This window comes from Felis catus, chromosome D3 (assembly GCF_018350175.1).
Source record: "Felis catus isolate Fca126 chromosome D3, F.catus_Fca126_mat1.0, whole genome shotgun sequence".
NCBI lineage: Eukaryota > Metazoa > Chordata > Mammalia > Carnivora > Felidae > Felis > Felis catus.
In genome coordinates this window covers 7,054,595-7,082,458 of record NC_058379.1, presented here as the reverse complement: position 1 = coordinate 7,082,458, position 27,864 = coordinate 7,054,595, and the positions used below count along the sequence as shown (strand labels likewise).

Below are 27,864 nucleotides of genomic sequence, written 5' to 3'. Positions count from 1 at the left end.
AAGATCTGATGATTTATTTATTCATTTATTTATTCAAATTTTTTAGTGTTTATTTTTGAGAGCGTGTGTGAGTGGGGGAGGGGCAGACAGAGAGGGAGACAGAGGAACTGAAGCAGGCTCTGCACTAACAGCACAGAACCCAACATGGGACTTGTACCCACCAACAATGAGATCATGACCTGAGCTAAAGTCAGGTGCTTAACCAACTGAGCTACCCAAAGGGCCCCAAGATGTGGGTTTTTTTTAAGTGTATTTAGTTTTTGAGAGAGGGAGAGAGGGAGAATCCCAAGCAGGCTCCGTCCACACTGCCAGCATGGAGCCTGATGCAGGACTGGAACCCATGCACTGCAAGATCATGACCTGAACTGAAACCAGGAGTCCTACGCTTTAACCGACTAAGCCACCCAGGTGCCCCCAAGATCTGATTTTTTAAAGACAGCAGTTAACTCTTGATGATGTGTATGTGATCTGATAATGAGGCTGGACAATGAGAGGGTTCGATGGGAGTGTGTCAGTGAGAAATTGTATGGAAACACATGCATGGAGAGAAGTTAGCCTGTATTTGAATACTTCTTTTAGCACATTTCAGTTGGACTGTGATGCAGCTCTCCAGCTATTCATCGAAACACTGCTACACAACACCAATGCCAGCCAAGGCCAGGGAGACATGAGCACACAGTCTGCAAAGCAGCAGCACCCCAAGCTCCTGGCCAAAGCCCTGGAAATGGTTCCTCTACTGACGAGCACAAAAGACCTGGTCATCAGTCTTAGTGGAATACTGCATAAGGTAGATGAATGGGGAACTGAATGTATCGGGTCACTTCAAACATCCCTCCTACCCTTAGTTAATTTAGGTACATAGAGTAACAAGCTGGAAAAGTAAGTCCTGTATTTTTTTATAAACTTATAATTTTGGTAATTTTAGACTTCTACCTTTTTAATATAGTTTAATGTAGTAGTTTTCCTCCCTTTTTCCCTGAAAATAGAAATAGCATTGTTTTTCAGGTTTTTGAAAATAGCACACATTCTTTGAAAAAGATCAAACTAGAGAGAAGTATTAATCAAAAAGCAAAATCTCTATAACCCCATTCCCATAGATAAAAACGTTAGTAGTTTGGTGACTGATTTAGACTAAATATTCTATTCTGTTATTCTCCTTTTTTCACTGAACATATTGTCATTATGTGTCAATAACATACATCTATCTCATTTTTGACAGGTACATATTACTCCACTGTGTGGATAAACATACTGTAACCAAGCCTTAAGCGATGGACACTTAAATTATTTGTATATTTTACTATTAAATATTGCTACAATGAATATCTCCACACATACATATTCCTATTTGGCCTCTAGTCTGATTATTTTCTTAGGACATCTTCCTGAGAATTGAAACTTTTAAGTCAAGGAGTAGTTTGTTGGGGGATTAAAGGTGGGTTGAAGGGCAAGGAAGATTGTAAGACTACAAGAAATACTTCAGTATTTCCTGAAATTCAGCCAAAATTAATAAAGACTTTCACAAAAGTTCTAGGTACTACGGAAATCATCTTCCCACTTAGTTCAGTGTTGTTATTCATGTGACTTGAGTTGGCATTTAAGAAATGAAAAAAAAGTAATGGTGTGTGGGCAGAAACAAAGAACAAAGAGAATACTTCCTTTCTTTTCATGAACATATATAGATGCCACCCAATTAATTTTTGCATTTTAGTATGTGGTTAGAGCCAGAATGGAATACTTGGAGAAACTTTTGCTTGGAGGCCCACACTTTTAGTTACATAATTTTCAAGAAAATGTCCATTTCCTCCTATTGTACTTTTCCCATCCTAAATGGAAGACATAGAATTTTCATTTAAAGATCTTACAAAATTATGAAGTCTTGATATATTTATTCTTTCTAGATTTTTAGTATCCTAGGAACAGCTTTCTTTTTAAAATCACTTCTGAGACATCTTAAGGTTTATTTATCCTGATACAACTAATTTTAGAGATAAGAGCATTTCAGTTCATTTGTAGAATTATCTAATCTAACACTATGGCACACTGACATTTTACATTTTTGATCTGTACTGATGACCATAATAAAACCTGGCCATCTTAAGTTTTGACATATTTTTACTTTTATACAGTTGGATCCCTACAGCTACGAAATGATTGAAGTGGTCCTGAAGGTTATAGAAAGAGCTGATGAAAAGATAACCAACATTAATATCAATCAGGTATAACTAATGTATCGTAGATTTTAGAATTATATTTTTGCTTCTTTTTGGATCATTTAACAAAATTGTGGTCCTATAGGACCTTTCTGGACTGTCCTTTGAGCTTCATTTTTCGTTTGATTCCTCTTTTTTTTTTTATTCTTTTTTTTTTTAAGATTTTAAAAAATATTTTGTTTTGAGAGACAGTGTGTGTGCGCACGCGCATGTGAGTGGGGGAGGGGCAGAGGGAGAGACAATTCCAAGCAGGCTCTGCACTGTCAGCAGAGAGCCCTCTTCGGGGCTTAATCTCACAAACTGTGAGATCATGACCTAAGCCAGAATCAAGAGTCGGACACTTAACTGACTGAGCCACTCAGGTGCCCCTGGTTCTTTAAAAGGGATACAGAAGTAAAAAGACTTGTCACGCTCAGGGTGCCTGGGTGGCTCAGCCAGTTAAGTGTTTGACTTTGGCCCAGGTTATGATCTCACAGTTTGTGGGTTCGAGGCCCAGCATGGGGTTTGGCACTGACTGCTCAGAGCCTGCTTTGGATTCTCTGTCTCCCTCTCTCTCTGCCCCTCTGCCACTCATGCTTTCTGTAAATAAATACTTCTCATGCTCTTCATATTTTATTGTTTATCTTAATCCTATTTTGGCTTTACTGAGGCAGTTTAAATTTGTCTAAGATCATGAAGTCACTAAAGGACTAATTTAGAAGAATTAAAGCAAAATTTTTGTGATTCGACAACAACAACAACAAAAAAGAAGAAGTAGTATGTGGGACCCAGAGTTAGATTCCACTTTCTATATTAGTAGGTCAGACTGACTCAATTCTATTACTTTCAGTAACTTCTTAGTCTTTTATGAATTTTGGTCATAGTAGCTTTTGTATCTTTTTAAAATGGATTTAAACATTAAAAGAAAATGGGTTCATTCAAAAAATTATACAAGCACCCAAAATATCAGATATAAGCCTAAAGAGATGTAAGGGTATAGAGGATTAATTTTAGACCTACTGCCTACCTTTTTAAAATGAAATCCAGTATTTTTGAGGTCTCCCTCAGACTGTTTGAAGAAGTTATGAGGAACTTTCAGACTCACTTACAAAAATCCCACCAATAACAGGGTTCCATTAGTTTCTCTGAGTATAATTTCTTTAATCATCATATAAATTGTGGTTTAGAAGGATAATCTTACAGGTAAAACTACAAAAGGTTTTGGTTCTCTTAATGAAAACAAGACCATCTCAGGAATGGAATTCTATGATACGATCAAGTTAGAGAGTTAAGAAACAGGATTGGTTTAAGCTCACAAGAAAATACATTTATATTTTAATATAGGCATTGAGTCTCCTGAAACATTTGAAATCATACAGAAGAATATCTCCTCCGGTGGACCTAGAATATCAGTATATGTTGGAGCATGTGATAAGTTTGCCATCAACTGCCCAAACTAGACTGCCTTTTCACCTAATATTCTTTGGCACAGCACAGAACTTCTGGAAAATTCTCTGTATGTTCCTTAACTTCTTACGAATTTTACTGAATAGCCCAAATTTGTTTTCTTAAGCAAATCATAATCTTCTTGTTTCTTTTTTAGCTACAGAACTCAGTGAAGAATCTTTCCCAACACTGCTCCTAATTTGTAAATTAATGAAGGTAATGGGTTGAGACTTGGTCAAACCTTTATACCCTCTAGTTAACTCAGACCCTTTGTAGAAGGATTTTGTACTACTTTCATGTAAAACCCTTAAAGGTGAGCATGTAAATCAACCTTAAGTTTTTTCTTTTAAGTATATATTTTTTAATGTTTGTTTATTTGGGGGCAGGGGAGGGGCAGAGAGGGAGAGAATCCCAAGCAGGCTCTGCACTCCTAGCAAAGAGCCCTTTGCAGGGCTTGATCTCACGACCATGAGATCATGATCTGAACCAAAATCAGTCCGATGTTTAACCGACTGAGCCACCCAGGTGCCCCCAGCCTTAACTTTTCTTTTCCTCTCTTTGAAGTTCTCTTTGGACACTCTGTATGTGTCTACAGCCAAACATGTTTTTGAAAAAAAACTGAAGCCAAAGCTTCTGAAGTTAACACAAGCTAAATCCTCAACACTGATTAACAAGGAAATAACTAAGATCACTCAAACCATCGAGTCCTACTTATTGTCTATAGTTAACCCAGAGTGGGCTGTAGCTATTGGCATCAGTCTTGCCCAGGATATCCCAGAAGGTATGGATTCTTCCTCTAAGTGGGCTCAAAATTGTCGGCTTATTTTGAACTTGCAATAAAAAAATTTACTCCTTACCTATCTTTGAGAAGAGGCATTTAAAACTATTGATAGTAGTTAAAAATGTTATGTGCCCTTTCTCTTCACTTGGTGCATTGCTGAAATGATTAAAATTTGCTGAATGTTGAAAGGCTCCAGTGAAGTCAGCAAGGCTCCTTGCAGCTTATCAGGGTGCAGGGATGTGGGTGTTCTCTACCTTGTCTGTAGGAATAGAAATTGCTTCCTAACAGGTACTCCTGCTTCTAGTAATGAATCCTTACATGTTCTTGCATAACCAAATAAGCACACAAACACAGGCACTTACTGCCATGTTTTTAGTTGTAACAGAAGTCAAAAATAACTACTTTTTAGTTATTTTTTTAATATTTATTTATTTTTGAGACAAAGCACAAGCAGGGGAGGGGCAGAGAGAGAGAGAGGGAGACACAGAATCTGAAGCAGGCTCCAGGCTCTAGGCTCTGAGCTGTCAACATAAAGCCCAACGTGGGGCTTGAAACCACGAACCGTGAGATCATGACCTGAGCTGAGGTTGGATGCTTAACCAACTGAGCCACGCAGTCACCCCTAAAAAGTAACTGTTTTTTTAAAATGCTCATTTGTCAGGAATTTGTTTTTAAAAGTAGAGCATATGCATAGAATAGAATACTATATAGTTGATTTGAAAAGATACCCAAGGTGTATATTAAGTCAGAACAGTGGACAATACCACATGTATGATCTTAGCCTGTTGGGGTTAAAATGTGTGCGTGTACACACAGACACACACAGGGGAAACTTCTGAAGGAATAGAAGCTGAAGAAGAGACTTTGGACTTTTACTTTTTACTTTGTATCCTTCTGTTTAAATTATGTTTTTTCTCTGAATATGCATTCTTGTATTAAAAAAAAAACCTTGATAATTTGATTAAAATACATTTATCTTAAAAGGATTATGATTTGTTTATAAATCTCTTTTTTATCTGTTCAGGTTCCTTCAAGATGTCCAGCTTGAAATTCTGCCTGTATTTAGCTGAGAGATGGCTACAGAATATCCCATGTCAGGTGAGTCTGAACTGTACAATGGAAGGCTCCTCTCTTTTCATTTACATAGTGTGCTCCCTGGCCCACCTTCTCATCCCGCCCTGCTGATGGCGTCTTTAAGGGTTGGATGCCTAAAATGGATAAAGAAGATGAGAATTTGTGTAGCTGTGTAAGGATGTAAACTAAGGCCGGGAGGGACCTTGATTGATAAAGATGGCTTCTTCGCCTCACCTGAGGTTTTAGAATGTGACCTTTTCTTGGAATCCCTGCTTGGGATTTTTTTTTTTTTTTTTTTTAAGGATGAAACGCGTGAAAAAGCAGAGGCTTTGTTGAAGAAGCTTCATATTCAGTACCGGCGATCAGGCACTGAAGCCGTGCTCATAGCCCACAAGCTAAACACCGCGGAATATCTAAGAGTGATAGGAAAGCCTGCACATCTCATCGTCAGTCTGTACGAGCATCCTAGCATAAGTCAAAGAATTCAGAATTCCTCCAGCAAAGAATATCCCGGTGAGGACAAAGCACCATTTATCTTTCTGCTCAGGGAGAACTGTCATTTTGATTCCCAGTTATCTTGCACTGAAAACTTGGGTTTCTCTTTTTTTAAACTCTTTATTTTGAATATCTTAGATATTCACGCAGCTGCCAAAGAAATTGCCGAAGTTAACGAAATTAATTTGGAGAAAGTCTGGGACATGTTGTTGGAGAAGTGGCTGTGCCCGTCCACAAAGCCTGGTGAGGTCAGTCCGTCCTCTGAGAGGTTCTCTTGTCCTTTCTGCTGGCTCTGCATTGATAGAACCTTCGGATTAGGAGCTCAGACTTAACACAAGGAATGTTTGCTGCTTTTAATACCTTCTGTTGTCAGATGAGTCTTCATGAGGTTATTTCCTTTTTCTTTCTATTTAAATATTGTTTTGCCACTATTTTACCTTTTAATTGGTGATTTCAGATGAACTCTTGTATAAAAGAAGTGGTCTGTGCTTAGATTCTTGTGATTAACTTTTTATTTTTCTTAGATTCATGTGATAATTTTATTTTGAAATAATTCTAAACATACAGAAAAGTTGCAGTAGTGTGAATGAATTCCTGTACACCCTTCACCCAACTCTGTTGATGTTTAACATTTTGCCATATTTGCTTTGCCCTATAATATGTATATTTATGGTATTTTTCTGGACCGTCTGAGAATTAATGGTATGTGGCATCCCATTTCACCCCTTAACAAGTCTGTATACGCTAAGAACAAGGCTTTTCTCTTACTTCACCACAGTATAATTATCAAAATTAGATAATTTTAAATTGGTACACTATTGATACAGTACAAACATAGGCTTGAATCTGTGGTCCACATTGTAATTTAATGAATTGGCCCAATAGTGCTCTTTTAAGGAACTTTCTCCCCCTGGACCAGGGTCTAGTCTAAGACTATACATTGCATGTATTTGTCATATCTTTAATCTCTTTTATTTATTTATTTAAAAAATTTTTTTGATGTTTTTGTATTTTTGACAGAGTGAGACAGAGCATGAGTGGGGGAGGGGCAGAGAGAGGGAGACACAGAATCTGAAGCAGGCTCCAGGCTCTGAGCTGTCAGCACAGAGCCCGACACGGGGCTGGAACTCACAAACCATGAGATCATGACCTGAGCCAAAGTCAGATGCTCAAACAACTGAGCCACCCAGATGCCCCATCTTTAATCTCTTTTAATCTAGAATAGTTCCATAGCTTTTCCTTGTCTTTCATGACACCTGACTTTAAAAAAAAAATTTTTTTTTAATGTTTATTTACTTTTGAGAGAGAGACACAGAGAGCTGGGGAGAGGCAGAGAGGAGGGGAGACACAGAATCTGAAGCAGGCTCCAGGCTCTGAGCTGTCAGCACAGAGCCTGATGCAGGCTCCAGGCTCTGAGCTCTCAGCACAGAGCCCGATGCAGGACTCAAACCCACAAACTGAGATCATGACCTGAGCTGAAGTCAGACGGTTAACCCAGTGAGCCACCCAGGCACCCCTGATATTCTTGGAGCGTACAGACCATTTGTTTTAGAAGCTATCCTTCAATTTGTGTTTGTCTGATATTTCCTCATGATAAGATTCTAATGATGCATTTTGGGCCAGAATCCTACTTAAGTGATATCGTGTGCTTCTCAGGGTATGACATTTGGAGGCACGTGATGTCCGTTTGCCAGAATAGGTGATGTGAGTTTAAATAACCTGGTTAAGATGTTGTCAGTGTCCATATTACATAGTTACTGTATTTCCTTTTGTAACTATTAGGGGAGGTGTTTTGAGACAGTTTAATAACTTGTTCCTCCTCAAAGTCCTTTCCCTACGACACATAATCCAATTTAGCATCTATTGATGATTCTTACTCTAGTCTATTTTACTGTGATGGGATATTGATGTTTTTAAAGGGGGCCAGCCAGTTGGTTTGCAAAACGTCTCCTTGTGATGTTTCTCGTGGTTAGATTCAGGTTATGTGTTTTGGGCAAGGGTACCATATAGGTAATGTGTTTTTTTTTTTCACTGTATCACATCAGGAGGCATATAGTGTTAGAAGTAGTATCACTGACATTTATGCTGGGATTCAGCAATCCCAACACAGAATTTTCTGCAGTACTTCTGCGTTTTCAGGCAGAACTCAATTAGGGAGCCTTCCTCTATCCACGTAGGCAGATATGCTTGAAAAAAAATGTATGTGTCAACAAATACTATAACTGAAATGACATTAGGTTTTTAATTATTTTTTATATCCCTTAGCATCCAATTTAGCAAGTATTTATTAAATGTTTGCAAAGAACAAGGACTGTGCTTCAATGGAAACGGAAGCATATCTAGGCCTCATAGAATCTGTGGTTGACTCAGAAACCGATGTGTTTTAACTTATACATAAATTCGAGGAACTGAACAAAAGCACCCTGAAGCCAGGAACTGGGACTGTCCATAGCACCTTGCACATTGCTTTGTAAGTCCCAGTAAATCTGTACTGAATTACTCAGGGACTCATTTAAAATCCATGGAGTCCTTTCCTTTTAAAAATTATCCAGTGACTGTAAACGCCAGGAGGACAGGAAATCTGTTTCATTCACTCAGGCAACCCACGAGCCTGGGATTGTGCCTGGCACATAGTAAGTGCTCAGTAAATATTTGTTGACTGAATAATGTGAGGAAACTAATTTTGAAAGGAAAAGTTTTTTCATAAAGTAATGGGTTACACTCTAATGTCTTCTATGTAAACAATTCTGTGTATTGGGTTTTTCACCTAATAGGTTGTGTTAGCTTCTGTAGTCCACAAAATTTTAGTTTTTTGACTTTGTTTTTCACTTTTTCAAGAAACCGTCAGAATTATTTGAACTTCAAGAAGATGAAGCACTCCGAAGGTACTCTTTCTTTACTTAGATGTGTCTGTATCTTGTTGCCCAGTAGGAGTCTTAAAACAAATCTGTCAGAGGTTGGTTTTGAAAAGACTTTTCTTCCTATAATGTGGGTCAGAGTCTCTGAGAAGAATCACTTCATTGATATATGGCCATGAATATGTACAACTATTTCCAGTGGAATAAACAACCAAGATCCAGAATTTCTGAATCTTCAGTGAGTCCCTACTGACGTTGAGGGTTCTTTAGCAGAGAATGCACCTCAAACAAAGGAGTATTCTTATTTGCTAGGCTAGGACTCTGGCCCCAGACCCCTATGTATTCTGTCCCCCACGTGAGCTGGGCTGGTTCAGGTATGGGCCACCAGCATTCCTTTCCCCTTCTAACCTAAGACTGAGACCAAGGAAGGCACGTTGGTTTCATCTAACATGCTAAATCTGATTGGTCATGGCTTGCTGACCATATCTGGGCCCAAATCTAAAAGGATATGGTAATCCATTAATGATGCTTGGCACAGGCACAGGAGAGGGAGTGGTGACATGCGTGCCAGCTTTTTGCCATTCCTGGTCTAGACCAAAAGTAGGTCAAGTCACTTGTGAAGCCTTACACCCTGCGTCCGCCCTGGATCTGATAGAGAGGATGTGAAAAGGCAAACCCAAGAGAAGAATTTCTCCTGGTTTGGGCAGAGGTGGCTTACCACCCCTTCTATGTCCTGTTTTCCTGTGGACCCCACCTTGTCCTTGCTTAGTCTTTGAAACACAGGGGTACCTTTGTCTAAGCAACAGGTAGATTCATCCTGCTGTGTCTAACTGAACCAGCCACAATGGAAAGCCTTACAGAGAAACGATTCAAAGAGAGAAAAAAAAATCCCTAGGAGATCCCAAAGGGATACTTCATACTAATTTTGTAGCTTCCTGCCATTTCCCACTGAAAGCTCCACCCTCTCCTTTGCCTGGTACCCTGCCCACCCCATCCATCTTGCCCTTCTCTGGAGGGGGGCCAGTCAGGCCTGAGTCTAGAAGTTGAATTGTGCCACTTAACAAGGTCCTGTGAACTAAAATAGAATTTTCCATGTGTAGGATCCAATGTACTTTGCAGCTATAGTTTGTATTAATTTCTTAAATAGAATTTAAATTATCAGAGATTGGCTGTTTTATAGATGAGAAGACTGGGGCCTGGCATTTATCGTATTTATTTTCTTTAGCTATGCCTGCAACTCAAGAAAAGCACACCATCCATTCAGGGGAAAAGCAAAAATGTTCATGACCCATAATCCTTCAGGCCCATGTTTGGGATGTCTGGTAACTTTTTCCATGGACAGCAAAAGGTCTGTTGTTTGGGTAACCGATCACTAAATTAAAATCCAAATGTAATTTAAAATATTTTTTCCCCAGAGTCCTGTATCTCCTTCTGTCTCGCCCGATTGATTACAGTTCAAGAATGCTGTTCGTGTTTGCAACATCAGCGACAACTGTAAGCCCTGGACACAGAGTCTCAGCTTACCCTTTTCTTCCTGCGTATTTACCATGCTTGATACCATTAGGGGATGGTTACAATAATGCTCACTTACACCTTTAACTCAAAGTACTGCATATTTTACTTGGTAATCAGGACTATAGTATCTGCAGGCTCTATTAGGTGCTAGCTTCCGTAACAAACTGTTTGGCAAACTGAACCAATTGACAGTTCCCACGGTTATCTGCATTTAAAGTTATTAACTCCTTGGTTGGACAACATTCCTAATACCAGGAGCCAAACCAACTGGTCTCAACGCCTTGCAGGACCTACTTCACCCTTTGCTTGTGACTCCCTCCCTCCCTCCCTCCCTCCCTACCCACTAAATGTTAGCTGCACTAAACTTTCCCTTTTCCCTAAAAGCAACACTACTTCTTTGGCCTTCAGGCTTTTGCCCGTGGAAATGTTCTGAGGCAGAAACAGAGAGAAAGAACCAGGAGGCAAATAGGTCTTGGATAGAAGGAAGAAAAGAGGGAAATCTAAGATGCTTGATTATATGCCCTCAACAGCAAGGGGAGGGTTTCTTTCTTTCTTTTCTTTCTTTCTTTCTTTCTTTCTTTCTTTCTTTCTTTCTTTCTTTTCTTTCTTTCTTTCTTTCTTTTCTTTCTTTCTTTCTTTCTTTCTTTCTCTCTTTCTCTCTTTCTCTCTTTCTCTCTTTCTCTCTTTCTCTCTTTCTCTCTTTCTCTCTTTCTCTCTTTCTCTCTTTCTCTCTTTCTCTCTCTCTCTCTCTCTCTCTTTCTCTCTCTCTCTCTTTCTCTCTTTCTCTCTCTCTCTTTCTCTCTTTCTTTCTTTCTCATATTAGTTTATCTGATAGTCATTGTTTCAAGTAAAAATGACATTCCATTTAAAGTGGCTGCTTCAGCTCACAACTATTCATAAATCGTAAGACTGCAGTGTGCTTTACGTGTACTTCCCATTTGGTCACACACATTGATGAATACATTTTAATTAATTAATACGTATTCAAGTGTGAACTCAACGTATTCAAGAGGTGAGGTTTCGTAAAACTAATTTTTACCGCTCTGTCGAGAACCTTGTTAAGTGGAAGTCACCTTTGGTTTTCAATACTGTGCATGCATAGCTGTGATGCACACCACAGCTGCCCCAGCAACCGCGTGTTCCTGTGATTAGTGCCAACACTTTCACCCACCAGTGCAAGTATGAACACAGCCTAAAGGCAAATAATATCTTTGTGATGCTGTGAAAGTAATTTCGACCCTTTCCCTCCTATAAGAGTTTGAGGAATGTCCGCCAAGGGTCTGTGGACCACGCTTTGAGAACCACTGGCTCCCTAAGGGCAGAGATTGACTTTAATTTTTGTTTTTCACGATGCTTATGCTACCTAAGTTGAAACTCATGTACCCAGCTGCAACATGCATGTGTCTCTGCAAACTTGCATTGGTTTTACAGACGCTGGGTGTGCGCCAGTTAACTTTTGCCCACAGAGCTCGAGCTCTTCAGTGTCTCCTATATTTGGCCGACAAGGAAACTATAGAATCTCTCTTCAAAAAACCCATGCAAGAAGTGAAGTAAGTAGAAATTTTTAAATTGTATTAATAGGAAACAGATGGGTTCTTTGGAAATGTAACATTTAAACCCCTTAGTTTGTGAGAGTTCATTAGAATGCTATGCCTTGAGTGCCCTTGACCTTTTGGCAAAGGGGATGTAGGCCTCTGAGAACATCTTGTTTCCCTAGTTTTTTGAGGCATTTAGGAACTGAATGTTTTCTTGATCTTGCTCATATTGATTTATTTCTAATATTATATTCAGTGAATATATTTAGAAGCCTAAAAAATAGACATTTAAAAACAAACAGGCTTAATAATTGCCCTCTGGTGGCTTTTATCTTAAATGTAAATGTGGCCTGTAAGAATGATTCCCATAAATGCCTCTGTTTTCCAGATCTTATTTGAAATGTATAACTTTTCTGGCATCGTTTGAGACTTTGAATATCCCCATCACATATGAATTGTTTTGCAACAGTCCTAAAGAAGGAATGATTAAGGGTCTATGGAAAAACCACAGCCATGAATCCATGGTATGTACACGGAGTTGTCTGAGGGTGGGGTCCCCATCTTCTCAGATACCCTTGTTTTCACTCAAATGCCTAAAACCAGAGAAATTCTTCATTCTTGAACAAATTTGCTGCTCTGAGACTGTTTCTACTTTCCTATCCTGACAGGTGACAGGCAACTTGTAGGATCCCCTTACCTCTGCCCCTTAAAGCCTAGGGCCTAATCTCCACCCACAAAGGGACACTTTTGTAATCCCTTCCCAAGGCCTGTGTGTCCTCATCCAGACGGGTAGGGACAGAGAGTGTCCCTATGTCAGGAGGGACGTCACTTCTCTTCTTCCTCATTGCCTGTGGGAATTTAGTCTCCGAGGCAGTTGGAGCCTAGGGCGTGAGGGTTATGAGGCCAACAGGCAAACTGATCTTGGATAGAAAAAAGACAGGGAAGCCCCAAGATGCTCTTTGAATCCATGACAGCAAGAAAGAAAGAGAATCATCTTAATCTTTTTTACTTTCATTAGAGAGATAGGAGGGCTTCACTGAAATTAGGCAATAGACACATCTAGATTATAAACATTTTGTGTGTGGCCACCCTACCTTTTCCAAAGGTGCTTTGATTTCCTGGTATCTTGAAGCAGTATGGGTTTTTGTTGTTTGTTTGTTTTTGAAGCAGTATGATTTTTTTTTTTTAATGTCTCTTCTGCTTTAGGCAGTAAGATTGGTGACTGAACTTTGTTTGGAGTACAAAATCTATGACCTGCAGCTTTGGAATGGACTCTTGCAGAAGCTTCTTGGCTTCAATATGGTGAGACTCAGTGCCCTAGACTGCAGTGTGTTAAAGCTTTCTCATAGCATCTCTCAAGCATTCTGCACTGATGCTTGTTATCGAACAGATGTACGCTGCAAACATGGACTTGTTGGGTTCGTGCCAAACTCAACTTGGTGTTAGGCCAGAGGAAGTGCTAACTCAAAACTGACATAAATTTCGCTGGAAAGAAATGGAAGCTTCCCTGCCCTTTTTTGATATTTGTGATTTAGGAAGTGAATTTCTTTGGTTCTCATGGTGGATACATTTTACTGATACCTCTTTTGAAAATGTAAGAATCTGATATTTCACGTGGAAGCTTTCCATTTTAGTGATACTCAGAACTGTATTTTATTGTTTTCACAGATCCCTTATCTAAGGAAAGTTTTAACCGCCATTTCTAGCATCCATTCGTTATGGCAGGTATGTAGTTTTCTCAAATAAATTTTATAGAACTTAATCTTTATACTTGACGGCCTGTGGCTGCTGGGTGCACTGGGTGAAGTCACCGGCTCAAGTGAAGAATGGACCTGATGTCTGGGCTGTGCAGTCACAGTGCAGAGCCTGCTTGGGATATTCTCTCTCTCTCTCTCTCTCTCTCTCTCTCTCTCTCTCTCTCTCTCTCACTCTCACTCATTCTCTCTCCCTCCCTCCCTCCCTCCCTCCCCTGCTCACATGCTCTCTCTGCATGTGTCTCTCTCTCAAAATAAATAAACTTAAAAAAAAATGTTTAGGGGCGCCTGGGTGGCGCAGTCGGTTAAGCGTCCGACTTCAGCTCAGGTCACGATCTCATGGTCCGTGAGTTCGAGCCCTGCGTCAGGCTCTGGGCTGATGGCTCAGAGCCTGGAGCCTGTTTCCGATTCTGTGTCTCCCTCTCTCTCTGCCCGTCCCCCGTTCATGCTCTGTCTCTCTCTGTCCCAAAAATAAATAAACGTTGAAAAAAAAAATTTAAAAAAAAATGTTTAAAAGAATGGACCTGGGGCGCCTGGGTGGCTCAATCAGTTAAGCCTCTCACTTCGGCTCATGATCTGCACTCTGTGAGTTCGAGCCCCACGGCAGGCTCTGTGCTGACAGCTTAGAGCCTGGAGCCTGCTTCAGATTCTGTGTCTCCTTCTCTCTCTGCCCCTCCGCCTCTCATGCTCTCTCTCTCTCTCTCTCTCTCTCGCTCTCGCTCTCGCTCTTTCTCTCTCTCTTTCTTTCTCCCTCTCTCTCTCAAAACTAAATAAACGTTAAAAAAATTTAAAAAAAGAACAGACCTGATGTCCTGTTAAAATGGTGCCAGGGGGCGCTGTGTGGCTCAGTTACTTAAACATCTGACTCTTGATTTCAGCTCAGGTCATGATCATGTGGTTCGTGAGTTCGAGCCCCTCATCAGGCTCTGCACTGACAGAGCCTGCTTGGGATTCTCTCTCTCTCTCTCTCTCTCTCTCTCTCTCTCTCTGCCCCTCTGCTGCCTCCCCCTCCCCCACAAATACATAGACATTTAAAAAATAAAATGGTGCTGGGACCCAGAATATTTAGTTCAGAGGTCACTTGAGGACATCACTTGCCCGTGTTCTCCAGGCCTCCTGAGCTGCATCTTCATTTATGCTCTCAAAACACTGGTTCTGCTGTAACACCTGCCATGGTATAATTTGTTTTAAGCATATATTCCTGCCCTTCTTGAACTTAGAAGATCTTTAAATCAGACACAATGACTTATTCATCTTTTCTAAATTTCACAAGTTGTATACCACATAATTGTTATAATATGTAATGTAGAAATATATCATCTATTCATAGCTTAATAAATTAGAACAACATTGAAACATGCTGAGTAAAACTTGAAAATTCTCCTTTACCATTTCCCTTCAAAATTATCTCCCCAGAAGTAACTACTGTTTATAGTTTCTTATGTTTTCTTCTAGAACTTTCCTAGTAGCATATAAGTGTGGGGGGAGGGATATATACATTTTTGTACATGTACATGCAATCATATGCTAGATAAAGTGTTTTTTCCACATAACATTGGTGTTTTGGAGATAGTTCCATAGAGCTCAGAGACCCACTTTTTTTTTTTTTTAATTTTTTAAAATTATTATTTATTTATTTTGGGGAGAGCACAAGGTGGGGAGGGGCAGAGAGAAAGGGAGAGAGGATCTGAAGCAGCCTGTGCACTGACAGGCTGAGAGCAGTGAGCCCGACGGGGATCGAACTCATGAACCGTGAGATCATGACCTGAGCTGAAGTCAGAAGCTCAACCAACTGAGCCACCCAGGTGCCCCCCTACCTTTATTTTCTCAATTGAGATGTAATTCCCATATAAAACTTACCCTTTTATTTGTTTTTTAATATTTATTTATTTTGAGAGAGAACAAGTGTGTGAGCATAAGCAGGGTAAGGGCAGAGAGAGGGGGAAAGAGAGAATCTCAAGAGTCTCCATGCTGTCAGCACAGAGCCTGATACGGGGCTCGATCCCACGAACTGAGGTCATGACCTGAACAGAAATCAAGAGTCAAATGCTTAATCAACTGAGCCACCCAGGGGCCCCTAAAATGTACCCTTTTAAAGTGTACAGCTAAGGGGACCCTGGCTGGCTCAGTCAGAAGACCATGTGACTCTTGATCTCAGGGTTGTGAGTTCGAACTCCATGTTGGGGGTAGAGATTACTTAAAAAAAAAAAAACAACAAAACCTTTCCCAAAAAAGTAAATAAAGTGTATAATTAAGTGGTTTTTAGTATATTCACAATGTTATGCAACCATCACCACTATCTAATTCTAGAACATTTTCTTCACCCTGGAAGTATGCCCCATATCCATTAACAGTCACTCACTATTCCTCCCTCTCCCGCCCCTGGAAGTGTCTGTGCTGGACGTGTCATATCAACAGAATCCTGCACCACGTGGCCTTCTGTTCTCCTTTTATTCGGTGTCATGTTTTCAGGGTTCATCTGCATGGGAATGGGTGTCAGGGCCTCATTCCTTTTTACTGCTGACTCATGTGCACTGTGTGGACACACCTGCATTTTATTTGTCTGTTCATCAGTTGAAGGGTATTTGGGTTATTATGAATAATGGTGCCCCGTGAACATTTGTGTACAAGTTTTTATGTGGATGTGTGTTTTTCTCTCGAACATATGCTTAGGAGTGGAATTGTTGGATCTTATGAAACCTCGACATTTAGTCTTTTTGGTATCTCATGACTTTAAACTCTTTTTTTGTATGTGTTTGTTTATTTTTGAGAGAGAGAGAGAGACAGAGTGCGAGCAGAGGAGTGGCAGAGAGGGAGGGAGACACAGAATCCAAAGTAGGCTCCAGGCTTTGAGCTGTCAACACAGAGCCTGAGACAGGGCCCATGAACTTCAAGATCATGACCTGAGCCAAAGTTGGACGCTTAACCAACTGAGCCACTCAGGTGCCCCATGACTTTGAACTCTTAATTATTCTCCATAATATGGAGCAAAATATATCCTGAGTCATTTAACCCCTCTCCTGTGAGTGGAAACGTATGTTGTTGCCTTATTCCTTTTTGAAATCCTTTCTCTTGTCTGGTTGCCCCTTTCCTGTGACTCTCACACAGCTTGTGGCACACAACAGTGTGAGTTTTGTTTTCTGATACTTTTTTCCCCCACACAAAACCATAACAAATCAGCCAAGATTGTGTAATAAGATCCTGAACTATACACTTATGAAGAGAATTATCCAAGGACCCCTGGCTGGCTTAATCAGTAGAGCATGTGACTCTTGATCTCAGGATCATGAGATCAAGTTTGAGCCCCACATTGGGTACAAAGTTTACTTTAAAAAAGAGAGAGAAGGGAAGCATATTATCCTAAAATCTAACAATCTTGAATAAGGAGATACCAATTTACGTTTTTGGTCTTAGGATCCAGAACATATGCTCTAAGTATATAATTCTGTGACCGCAAAACCGAGAGACTGTGGCGCAAATCCTATAACATGCTTTTTTCCCCAGGTTCCCTACTTCAGCAAAGCTTGGCAGCGTGTGGTTCAGATACCCCTACTTTCAGGTATTTTTCTCTCCCCTGAAACATTGACAGTAGCGTTTTATAGCTCTGTGTGTGTGTGTGTGTGTGTGTGTGTGTGTGTGTGTGTGTACACATTATTGTTTTTTTTTTTTTTTTTTAATTTTTTTCAACACTTATATTTATTTTTGGGACAGAGAGAGACAGAGCATGAACGGGGGAGGGGCAGAGAGAGAGGGAGACACAGAATCGGAAACAGGCTCCAGGCTCTGAGCCATCAGCCCAGAGCCTGATGCGGGGCTCGAACTCATGGACCGCGAGATCGTGACCTGGCTGAAGTCGGACGCTTAACCGACTGCGCCACCCAGGCGCCCCACACATTATTGTTTCTTTTCAGCATCTTGTCCTCTGAGCCCCAGTCAGTTATCAGATTGTCGAGAGAGTCTCATCGCTGTTCTAGAGTAAGTAAAATAATTGTTTTCCTACCCCCTCAAAATCATATGTGTTGTTTATGAAATTTCTTTTTAATAAACCTCTTTAAATGAGTAACTCATTTTTCTTGAGAAGTTAAACATACCACTTGTTTTTAAAATATCTCTCTTATTTTCACAATGTCTGCTTTCCACATGCAGTGCAACTCGTAAACTGATCCTCGATAAGCATTCCCTAAAATTAGTTTTAATGTACATCAGGAGTATTTTTATCACTACCTGAAATCATGAAGTGTTGTCTCACAGATTTTGAGTCTTCTGAGAATGTGTCTTGAAGCATGTGTGGGCCTCAGACATGATCATAGCGGCAGTCAGTGCTCTGTGTTCCAGTGGGTGGGATATTTTGTTCCACGAAGAAGACTCAAGTTACTCATTACTAAGTGTATGTGATGCACCGGCACTGTAATGTTTAAAATCATTGAAAGCACAATCAGGTAACAGTTGTGGAAAGCTGGAAGACTCAACATAATATCGTGAATCTGACAAATTACTAATAAATTCATGTGCTCTCTTGAAGATGCCCAGTTTCAGATGATCTCGACATGATTGCGGTTGCCAGGCAGTATGTCCAGTTAGAGCTTCCGGCTTTTGCACTAGCCTGTCTGATGCTCATGCCTCACTCGGAAAAAAGACATCAGCAAATTAAGGTATCTCGCAAATTATTCCTCTGGGCCTGCCAGAGAAACAGAAAATCTCCCACTGCTTGTGCCCCCACAAAAGGGGTGGTGTTTTCTTTTTACCAGACTTGCAAAGCAGGAGTTCATCAGCCTGAGGGGTGTGGGAGGTTTCTATGCAGGTTTAGCAGGAGGTGAGCCTAAAAGATAGATCAAGGTCCATCCAAGGGATGCCTTAAGAGGGGTTTGGACCTTGTTCTTTATCAGTGGGGAACTGTCAGGTTTCCTGGAAAAGTAAAGTAAAATGTTCAGGCACCGTTTTGGAGGGAACGATCCTTGGGCTTGGTGGGGGAGAGAGGAGGCAGGAGCGGAAGTGTGGGAAGCTGCTGCACTTGCCTGGACCAGCCTGTGAATGGGCAGGGAAGGCTCGAGGGGATATGTGCTGTAAGTGGGGTGGTGGCAGTGAGAATGAGCCAAATAGAGCAGCTTCACTTAGTGATTGGATGTGGGAGATAAGAGAGGGAATTGTCAGGTTTGTGTGTGGGTGTCTGACAAAGGGACGGACCCATGAACATTCTGAGGACAGAACTTTTAAAACGAACTCATTCCCTTTACAATACAGAACAAATAGAACAAAGCACTTGGGAATGTTTTGCAGTATTTCCCCAAAGTTAGTTTAGCCAGTAGATAAAGATCTATATAAATGAACATGCATATTTTTTATCTGTCATTTGGTCTGTTCACTCCATTTTCTCACAGCCATCTGTGCTTGCCTTGGACTTCGGGGGTTTTTTGACTATTCATAAACTCATCCATTAATGCTTTTCAAAATTTTAGTATTTAAATAGAGTCCTTTCAGCACTTAGAATGACAAAATGCTTGTTAAACAGCCCTTGTTGTCACAATAGGTATTTGTAAAATGTCTTTTTCCTTATTTCTTTAATTTTTTGTTATATGATAGAGTTGTTTTTTTCCTATAATAGAAATGGTTAAAGATATTCCAAATTTAAAAATGAAAACCTTTTAGATTTGACAGAAATTAGTAGTAATAATACTTTTCCACTGTGTTTGATTTTTTTTCCTCTAGAATTTTCTGGGCTCGTGCAATCCTCAGATCATTTTACAGCAATTAGAAGAGCATATGAATACTGGCCAATTGGCAGGATTTTCACATCAAGTAAGAGGCAATTTCATCTCCTTTTGCCATGAAAACTTTTATATTAGAAGGTAATAATTTTCCCTAAATCAAAAGTAGGCTGAATACTACTATCTCTGCCTATTTGGTAATATATAAAATTATTTTGCCTTTATTAAAACCCTAATAAATTTTTAAAAGGTAGAGACCTCATCTGTCTTATTTGCTGCTGTGCTCAGTGAAAAATCTGTAGCCTTAAATGCTTGTTGTTGTAAGCAGATCTTTCTCCTAAAAAGTCCCAAAGTGCTTCAGAGCAATTACTTCTTATTGATTTAATCTGTTACTGAAATGGGCCAAAACAGATCCCCTTCCCCCCCCCCCCCCCCCCCCTTAAAAAAAGAGACTTAGTCACAACACAGTGCTAATTTAACTTCTGATAGTAAGGAATTTGGGGGTATTGAGTAAGAACTTGGAATTGCACACATTTTTAATTTAATGATACCTATCATTCTATAGATTAGAAACCTGATTCTGAATAATATCATAAGTAAGAAGGAGTTTGGGATTTTGGCAAAGACAAAATACTTTCAAGTGTTGAAATTGCATATGATGAATTCCAACAACATCACTGAGCTGGTAAACTATTTGGCAAATGAGTTAAGGTAAGTTAATTAACAAACAAACAAAAACAACTTACTGTAGAGTTTCCTTAAAATTTATCTTTATTTTGGAGGAAAATATCAAATAATTGTACAACTATTTGGTTGTAGTGAAAGGCTCTGAATATTAAGCTATAGCATTACCACATATGCCCAGAGGTTAGTTGTCTTGTAACTGAGTCCCTTAGAACATGAACTTGGAATCAGACAATCAAGAAACTTTCCAACCCCCCAAAATAGGTATCTCACAGTCCTGCTCTAAAACTTGAGTTACAACTTTATTCCTTAGACATTTGCTCAGAGAATTACTGGCTTTTATGTGACCTAATTTTTGCTAAGCTTGATTGTCTAATTTTCTGGCAGCCACAAGTTTGGAAATAAGCTTTCTGGGATAGGATTGGGAATGGATTTGGAACGTGAAAAGGAGAAGAGAGAAATGACTGACACTAAGGAAGGGAAACCCTGTCAGGATAGAAGTCTTTCCTGGTCCCTACATTTAGTCTAACTGTGCTGGCCTCTTGGGACATATCTCTCTCTCATTACCAAGCCTTGGATTTCTTTCTGTTTGCTTACCACTTGTGATCCAACCATAGCTACACACACATATATAGGCTACACGTAATTCAAGTATGCAATATGCTAAATTTGGACATACATGTACCCGTGAAGCCATCGCCACAGTCAAGATAGCAAACATTTATCATGCCCGAGGATTTCCTCCTGATGCTTTTTCTTTCTGATTCCATAGTTTAGATGAAGCTTCAGTGTTTATAACTGAATATTCAAAACATTGTGGGAAGCCTGTACCACCAGACGCCGCTCCCTGTGAAGTTCTGAAGGTAAAGTTGGACCACCGTTACTCAGGTTCTGACGTGACACCATTTATATCACTAGGGTCTTGACATTAACCCAACTTGTTCTTGTGTCCTGGAGATAAATGTATTTTTATGCGTTAACTATGTATATTTTTATATTTTGCTTTTTGTTTGAGGGGCTCTTAGCCCAGAAATCAAGAGGCCCTGGTTCTCCTCTCTGCAGCAGTGTGGTCTCCAGCCATTCACTGACCCTGTGCAGGCTTTAGTTTTCACATCTGGACTGCGTGGTCTCCTGGGTGCTTTCCAGCATTATGATTCCTCATAAAGTCTTATTTTTCATATCAAAGCAAGTGAAAAACTAAATTTCAAAAAGTACTGATTAATTTTATCGTTGGGCATTAATTTCTTTTAATTCTCCTTTTTAATTACCAAAGACATGTATTTTCACCATAGAAAAAACAAATTTGCAAGAGCCAAAAAACAAAAACAAAAAACCTTAATCTCTTGAAATCTCACTACACAGAAATAGGTTTACTGTTTAACATTTTAGTATACGTCCTTCCAAATGTTTTCATATATAAAATATGCATGTAAATCACTCTTACTCCTATTCTGAACTTAAATATAAGATAAGGGGCTCCTGGGTGGCTCAGTCGGTTGAGCGTCTGACTTTGGTCAGGTCATGATCTCACAGTTCGTGGGTTAGAGCCCTGCATTGGGCTCTGTGCTGACAGCTCAGAGTCTGGAGCCTGGTTTGGATTCTGTGTCTCCCTCCCTCTCTCTCTCTGCCCCTCCCCTGCTCGAGCTCTGTCTCTCTTTCAAAAATAAATAAACATTAAAAAAAAATTATATATATATATGATAAAATTTTTTACTTTTTTTTTTTTTTTTTTTTTGAGAGAGAGAGAGAGAGAGAGAGAGAGAGCACGAATGGGGCAAAGGAGAAAGAGAGAATCCCAAGCAGACTCCATGCTCAGCACAGAGCCAGATGTGGGGCTTGATCCTACAACCCTGGAATCATGACCTGAGTTGGACACTCAACTGACTGAGCCACCCAGGTGCCCCTAAAGATTTTATTTTTGAGTAATCTCTGTACCCAGAGTAGGGCTTGAACTCACAACCCTGAGACCAAGAGTCACATGCTCCACTGACTGAACCAGCCAGGTGCCCCTAAAATTTTTTAATCATGTTTAAGTAATTGTGGGTTTTTTCCCCTCCTTTGGTCCAGATCAGGCATGTTAAAATAAGCCTGCGTTTTGTTAACTTTCATTAACAACTTCCTTTGGTCACTTCCAATCTGTTGTGATCAATGGCATAGGTTACCTTTTTAAATTTTTTTTCTTTTTTTCAAAAAAAAGTTTTTTAATGTTTATTTATTTGGGGGGGTGGGGAGGGGCAGAGAGAGAGAGGGAGACACAGAATCTGAAGCAGGCTCCAGACTGTGAGCTCTCAGCCCAGAGTCCAACTCTGTTTAAGCAGGGCTTAAACTCTGTTTAAGCAGTTCAAGCAGGGCTTAAACTCACAAACTGTAAGATCGTGACCTGAGCCAAAGTCAGACGCTTAACCAACTCAGTCACCCGGGTGGCCCTAGGTTACCTTTTTTTAAAAGGGAGATTATTGATTTAGGAGGCAAATCTTTGGCCCTTAAAATATATCTGTTTTTTTCTAGTCCAGCTGTCTAAATGCCAAATAACTTTATGTGTAGATGTTTAGCAATACAGTTAAGTCATAAATTTTATAGTTTATCTGTTTTCTATTGAAAAAACTAAATGGCATTAATAAAAATGCTTCTGTGTTTCTTTCCATTTAGATGTTTCTTGGTGGATCATAGCCGATCAACCTCTTTTAAGAAGAACAAAGGGGACTTTGGAGTCTACTATTAACTAATCATATTTATTAGGGTTTTAAAGTTGTGCCGTCAATGTGTTATAACTTGTCAAATGTTGACCAACAAGTAACAACTGAGGCGCTTCGTAGTAGTTTGATTATTATCTTGTAAAGAACTCATGTCTTAAGTTAATCAATCTTCTTTACCAGTTACTTGTATAACTTATAGAGACCATCAGTCTTCTGCACCCCACAGGAAGGAAACTAAATGCACAAGTATTTTGCTCCGGCCACAAGAAAAACAACTACTTATATCCTATTTCTTCATATACAAATAAGAATAAGAATAAGAATAATGTCACTCTTTCTAATGAATTCTAGTTAAATATGTATCTAAGTTTTGCCGCAGAGCGTATCAGGCCAGCCAGAAAAACAGAAACCACTCTAGGTATTTCAGGCAGAGAAGGATTGGACGGCAGGAATTGGTTACAAAGGTGTTAGAAGGACTGAAAAGCAAAGGGGAGAGCGAGGGGCCGCTGGAGAGGCGGAAGGGGAAAGGGCTGTTAGCTGACGCAAGGAGGTGGCTGCTGCGCCTCCCACTTGACCGCCGCGGCCTCCAGTGGCCCTCGGTCACCCTCAGCGATTGCTGCCGCTTCCAGGCCACCACCGAAAGAGAAAAGAAACAACTCCTTTTTCTTTGTCCAACCTTCTAATTCTCCTGCCAGTGCCAAGAATGACAGAACCAAACCGGAACCCATCTGGCCAGGTGTCTGGGAAAGCCGGCTGTAGGCTGTCAGCGCCAGCAGTACAGAGGCTGGCCTGCGGGGGCAGTGTGGAGCTGAAAGCCAGCAGCCGCCATCCAGCGTGCAGAAAAGGTCATCACAACTCTTATTCTGCCTCTGTAGTCTTTTTCTATTTGTGTGTATAAATTGAATTTCATAAATCAGAATGAGTTTGCCTTTGTTTTTCCAGTTGAGAACAACCTTATTTCTGGGGTGCCTGGGTTGCTCAGTCGGTTAAGCATCCGACTTCGGCTCAGGTATGAAATCATGACCAGTCGTGGGTTTGAGCCCCATGTTGGGCTCTGTGCTGACACCTCTGAGCCTGTTTTGGATTCTGTGTCTCCCTCTCTCTCTGTCCCTCCCCTGCTTGCTCACTCTCTCTGTCTCTCTTTCTCTCTCAAAAATAAACATTAAAAATTTTTTAATGAGAAGAAAAAAAATTTTTCTATACATTATAGTCAAGGTATCATAGATTAAAAACTTGGGTTTGGGGGTAAAAATAGCCTAGATTTGAATCCTGGCTCTGTCACATACTAGCTGTGTGATACTGGACAAGTTATAGAACTTCTCAAAGCCTTAGTTCCCTTATTTGTAAAACCTCCTAAGGAGGTGTAAATGGGCCTCTACTTACTCTATTCTGGACATTTAGACCACACCAGTATTTTTCATAAAACTTCTTCCATATTTGGAGTTATTTCCTTAAGATACATTCCCAGGAACAGATTGACCACATCAAAAGGAATGAAGAAGATCTTAAAAGCTCTAAATGTACGTTGCCAACCTGCATGCGTTTCAAAAGTTTTTGTTTTCTTTCCAAGATTTTATTTAAATTCAAGTTAGTTAACATATGGTGTAGTATTGGTTTCAGGAGTAGAATTTAGTGATTCATCACTTACGTATAACACCCAGTGCTCATCCCAACAAGTGCCCTCCTTAATACCCTTCACCTGTTTAGCCCACCCCCCATCCACCTCCCCTCAAAAGATCTTTTTCACAAACTCCTGTCCCTACCAGCAAGAGGCATGTCTGCTTTACTTCTTCCCAACATGGACCAATCTGACTTTTAAAAACTTATGGCTAATATGATAGGTGAAAATAATATCTCACTACTTACATCTGTATTTCTTTGATATTTATGTAATTGAACCTTAAGAAAACCCTCTGGCTGCATCTGAAAGCGGAACCTGGAATGGTCTTGAGCATAAATGTGCAAGGAATGGAAGGGGTCAAGTGGTGGCACCAGAAGGTAACAAATGGGAAACGACTCTGCATGCCTGATGGAGTCACACTGAGCTGAAGGATTCTTTCCCAGTCTCAACACTGGTTTCATTGTTCAGAATAAAGTCCTGACATGCAAAGGGTTAGCTTTAGGTATACCAGAGAAGTAATTTTTTAAAACATAAAATATATTTAAATTTACTTTTTTAAGTTTATGTGAAGTTCAAATATACAGTTAGCCAGGATCCTTGTTACATTTATTATATTTTTATTAGCCTTGATTGTTTTCCACTCTTGTCTCCATACAGCCATTCTCCATACTGTTTATCCCTAAAACAAGCCAGATCTTGACTTTGCCCTGCCTCACACTTTTCACTGGCTTCCAGTTTCACTTTAGCACAAGACCCAAGTTGCCAACTGAGGCACACAGGCATCTTTGTTCAAATTAGAAACAGAATCCATTCTGGGAGAACGGATTATAAAGGGCTCTCCTTTTGGTAGATCGACTGCAAAAAGGCAGTCCCTGGAGACAGTCACATTTGTAGGAAGCACTGGATTGAAAGCTGGATTTCAGTTACAACTCCATGCTACCTGCCCATCCATATGGTGGCTTACAAGGTCCTACATGATTTAGTCCCCATCCACCTTTCCAGCCTCTGTACCTACCACTTTCTCTTTTCACCAGCCTTCCCCGACAGCCCAACTCAAGTTGCCTCCCTGCTGACCCCCACCTCAGTCACTAGCTATTGCAAGCACCTTCTCAATACAATCCAAAGCTGTCACGGCGTGTTTATTGATTGTCTCACTACTCCTGTTGTCCCCAAACCCTAGAACAGCATCTCATGTAATAGGCTCTTAAAAATTTATATATATATATATATATATATATATATATACACACACACACATATATATATACATATATATAAATGTATATATATATATACATATATATAAATGTATATATATATAAATGTATGTATATATAAATGTATATATATATATATATATATATATATATATATATATATATATGGGGGCACCTGGGTGACTCAGTTGGTTAAGCATCCAACTCTTGATTTCAGCTCAGGTCGTGATCTCATGGTTCATGAGTTTGAGCCCCACATTGGGCTCTGTGCTGACAGTGCAGAGCCTACTTGGGATTCTCTCCCCCTCTTTCTCTCTGTCCCTCCCCTGCACGCACTCTGTCAAAATAAACAAAAAAATTTTTTTAATACGTGTGAAATAAATTAGCCTTAGCTACCCATTTTCAGGGTAAAATTCCTTCTTTGAATGTGTCATGATCATGTGAACACATGACAGCACCTCATTATAAAGGGGGAAGTTAGCAACAACTGAGTAAAGGCCCTACTGTATTTAATTCTCATGACTCATGCCCATTCTTTCACCATCTCCTGCCTTGAATGAGGTGGCTTAATTTTCGTTACTTTGACAACTTGGAATAGAGAATTTTATTAGTGGATTGCTTTCCTTCCACTGCCTTCTTGATAGAAAACCTGGACTGACAAAACAGAATATTCAGTCTTCCTTCTACTGTGTTTGCTGGGGCTCAGATTTGAAACCTGTTTGCAGTGTTTATGTTAATACATTGGATCCCTTGAAACGAGTCTAAATGTGAACTCAAAACAGCTAAGTCTTACCATAAACTCTACAAAAGATTAGAGAAGGACGAGGTGGTGGTGGTGGTATTTTCTGGCACTCTACATATTTGAAAATAACCATAAAATAAGAGATGTGTTTCTAGACCAGCTGAAGCTGAATGTTTTCTAAATGGAAAAAAGAAATTTCAAGAGCAATTCTTTTTGAATTCTTCCAACAGTCATTGGTCTCAAGAATGTGGCCTCTCAACTGACTTTCCCTTGGTAACAAGTATAGCTTTTTTTTTAATTAATTAAAAAAAATTTTAATGTTTATTTTGGAGAGAGAGAGAGAGAGAGAAAGCACAAGCAGGGGAGGGGCAGAGAGAGAGGGAGACACAGAATCCAAAGCAGGCTCCAGGCTCTGAGCTGTCAACACAGAACTGGATGCAGGGCTTGAACCCATGAACTGTGAGATCATAACCTGAGCCAAGGTCAGATGCTTAATTGACTGAGCCATCCAGGCTCCCATTCATATATATACATATATATATATATACACACATATATACATATATATATACACACATATATATACACATATATATATACACACATATACATATATACATATATATACACACACACATATATACATATACATATATACACATATATATACATATATATATACACACACATATACACATATATATGTATATATACACTTTTTTTTTTTAAGTTTATTTTGAGAGGGAGGGAGGGAGTGAGTGAGGGTGGGGCAGAGAGCTTGGGAGAGAGAATCCCAAGCAGGCTCTGCACTGTCAGCACAGAGCCCAAATGGGGGCTCAAACCCACAAAGCCACGAGATGGTGACCTGAGCCAAAACCAAGAGCCAGACACTTAGCCGACTGAGCCACCCAGGCGCCCCTTAAATAAATATTTTTAAAATACAATAAAATTAAATTGAAGAGTCTTAACCAAGCATATTCTTCAACATTTAGTTCAATTGTTCATAAATGTGCTATATGGAAGTAAGAATTCTGCATAGTAATGGATTAGTGGGTCACCTTTTCTCAGGAAGTTACATGCTTTTGGTTTAATCTGGATTGCTGGTGAGGATTTTTCTATATTTTCATTTTCTGGGCTTGGAGGAGGAAAAGCAAAATTGACAGGATGAAAAAATGTAAGTGATGAGGGTCCTAAGGAAGATGAGATCTTTGGAGTGAAAGAAAAAAGACCCCGAAGGATGAAAGCCAGAAACCAAGCCATCCTCTTGCCAAGTTTTCTAATGTTCGCCTCCTTTGTGAGGTCTCTTGAAAGGCAAGGTAAAAAAAACGTTTCTCCCCAGTTTGCCCCCAATGTCTCTTGCTTTCCAGGGCTGCTGTAACAAATTACCATTAACTGAGAGTCTTAAAATGACAGGAATTTGGGGCACCTGGCTGATTCAGTCCTAGAGCCTGTGACTCTTGATCTCGGGGTTGTGAGTTTCAGCTTTATGTTGGGCTAGGAGCCTACTTAAACCCAGGAAGGGGCACCTGGGTGGTTCAGTTGGTTAAGC

General features: G+C 40.0%; 1 protein-coding gene across 4 annotated transcripts in view; it reads left to right on the top strand.

Moving 5' to 3' along the window:
* The window catches only part of KNTC1 (kinetochore associated 1), a 73,265-nt gene extending 49,611 nt beyond the window's left edge, over positions 1 to 23,654 (top strand). For all 4 annotated transcript variants that reach the window (XM_045041125.1, XM_006938420.5, XM_045041123.1 and 1 more), the window contains 21 exons: positions 580 to 787; positions 2,130 to 2,219; positions 3,537 to 3,708; positions 3,796 to 3,854; positions 4,203 to 4,419; positions 5,444 to 5,517; positions 5,796 to 6,006; positions 6,127 to 6,236; positions 8,827 to 8,873; positions 10,262 to 10,340; positions 11,793 to 11,911; positions 12,285 to 12,420; positions 13,103 to 13,198; positions 13,565 to 13,621; positions 17,155 to 17,209; positions 17,562 to 17,625; positions 18,173 to 18,302; positions 19,357 to 19,446; positions 19,921 to 20,066; positions 20,812 to 20,902; positions 22,689 to 23,654. In XM_045041125.1, coding sequence (XP_044897060.1) covers positions 580 to 787; positions 2,130 to 2,219; positions 3,537 to 3,708; positions 3,796 to 3,854; positions 4,203 to 4,419; positions 5,444 to 5,517; positions 5,796 to 6,006; positions 6,127 to 6,236; positions 8,827 to 8,873; positions 10,262 to 10,340; positions 11,793 to 11,911; positions 12,285 to 12,420; positions 13,103 to 13,198; positions 13,565 to 13,621; positions 17,155 to 17,209; positions 17,562 to 17,625; positions 18,173 to 18,302; positions 19,357 to 19,446; positions 19,921 to 20,066; positions 20,812 to 20,902; positions 22,689 to 22,709 — 2,272 coding nt within the window. In that variant the 3' untranslated portion in view covers positions 22,710 to 23,654. The remainder of the gene's footprint in view (positions 1 to 579; positions 788 to 2,129; positions 2,220 to 3,536; positions 3,709 to 3,795; positions 3,855 to 4,202; positions 4,420 to 5,443; positions 5,518 to 5,795; positions 6,007 to 6,126; positions 6,237 to 8,826; positions 8,874 to 10,261; positions 10,341 to 11,792; positions 11,912 to 12,284; positions 12,421 to 13,102; positions 13,199 to 13,564; positions 13,622 to 17,154; positions 17,210 to 17,561; positions 17,626 to 18,172; positions 18,303 to 19,356; positions 19,447 to 19,920; positions 20,067 to 20,811; positions 20,903 to 22,688) is intronic.
* The last annotated feature ends 4,210 nt before the right edge of the window (positions 23,655 to 27,864 follow it).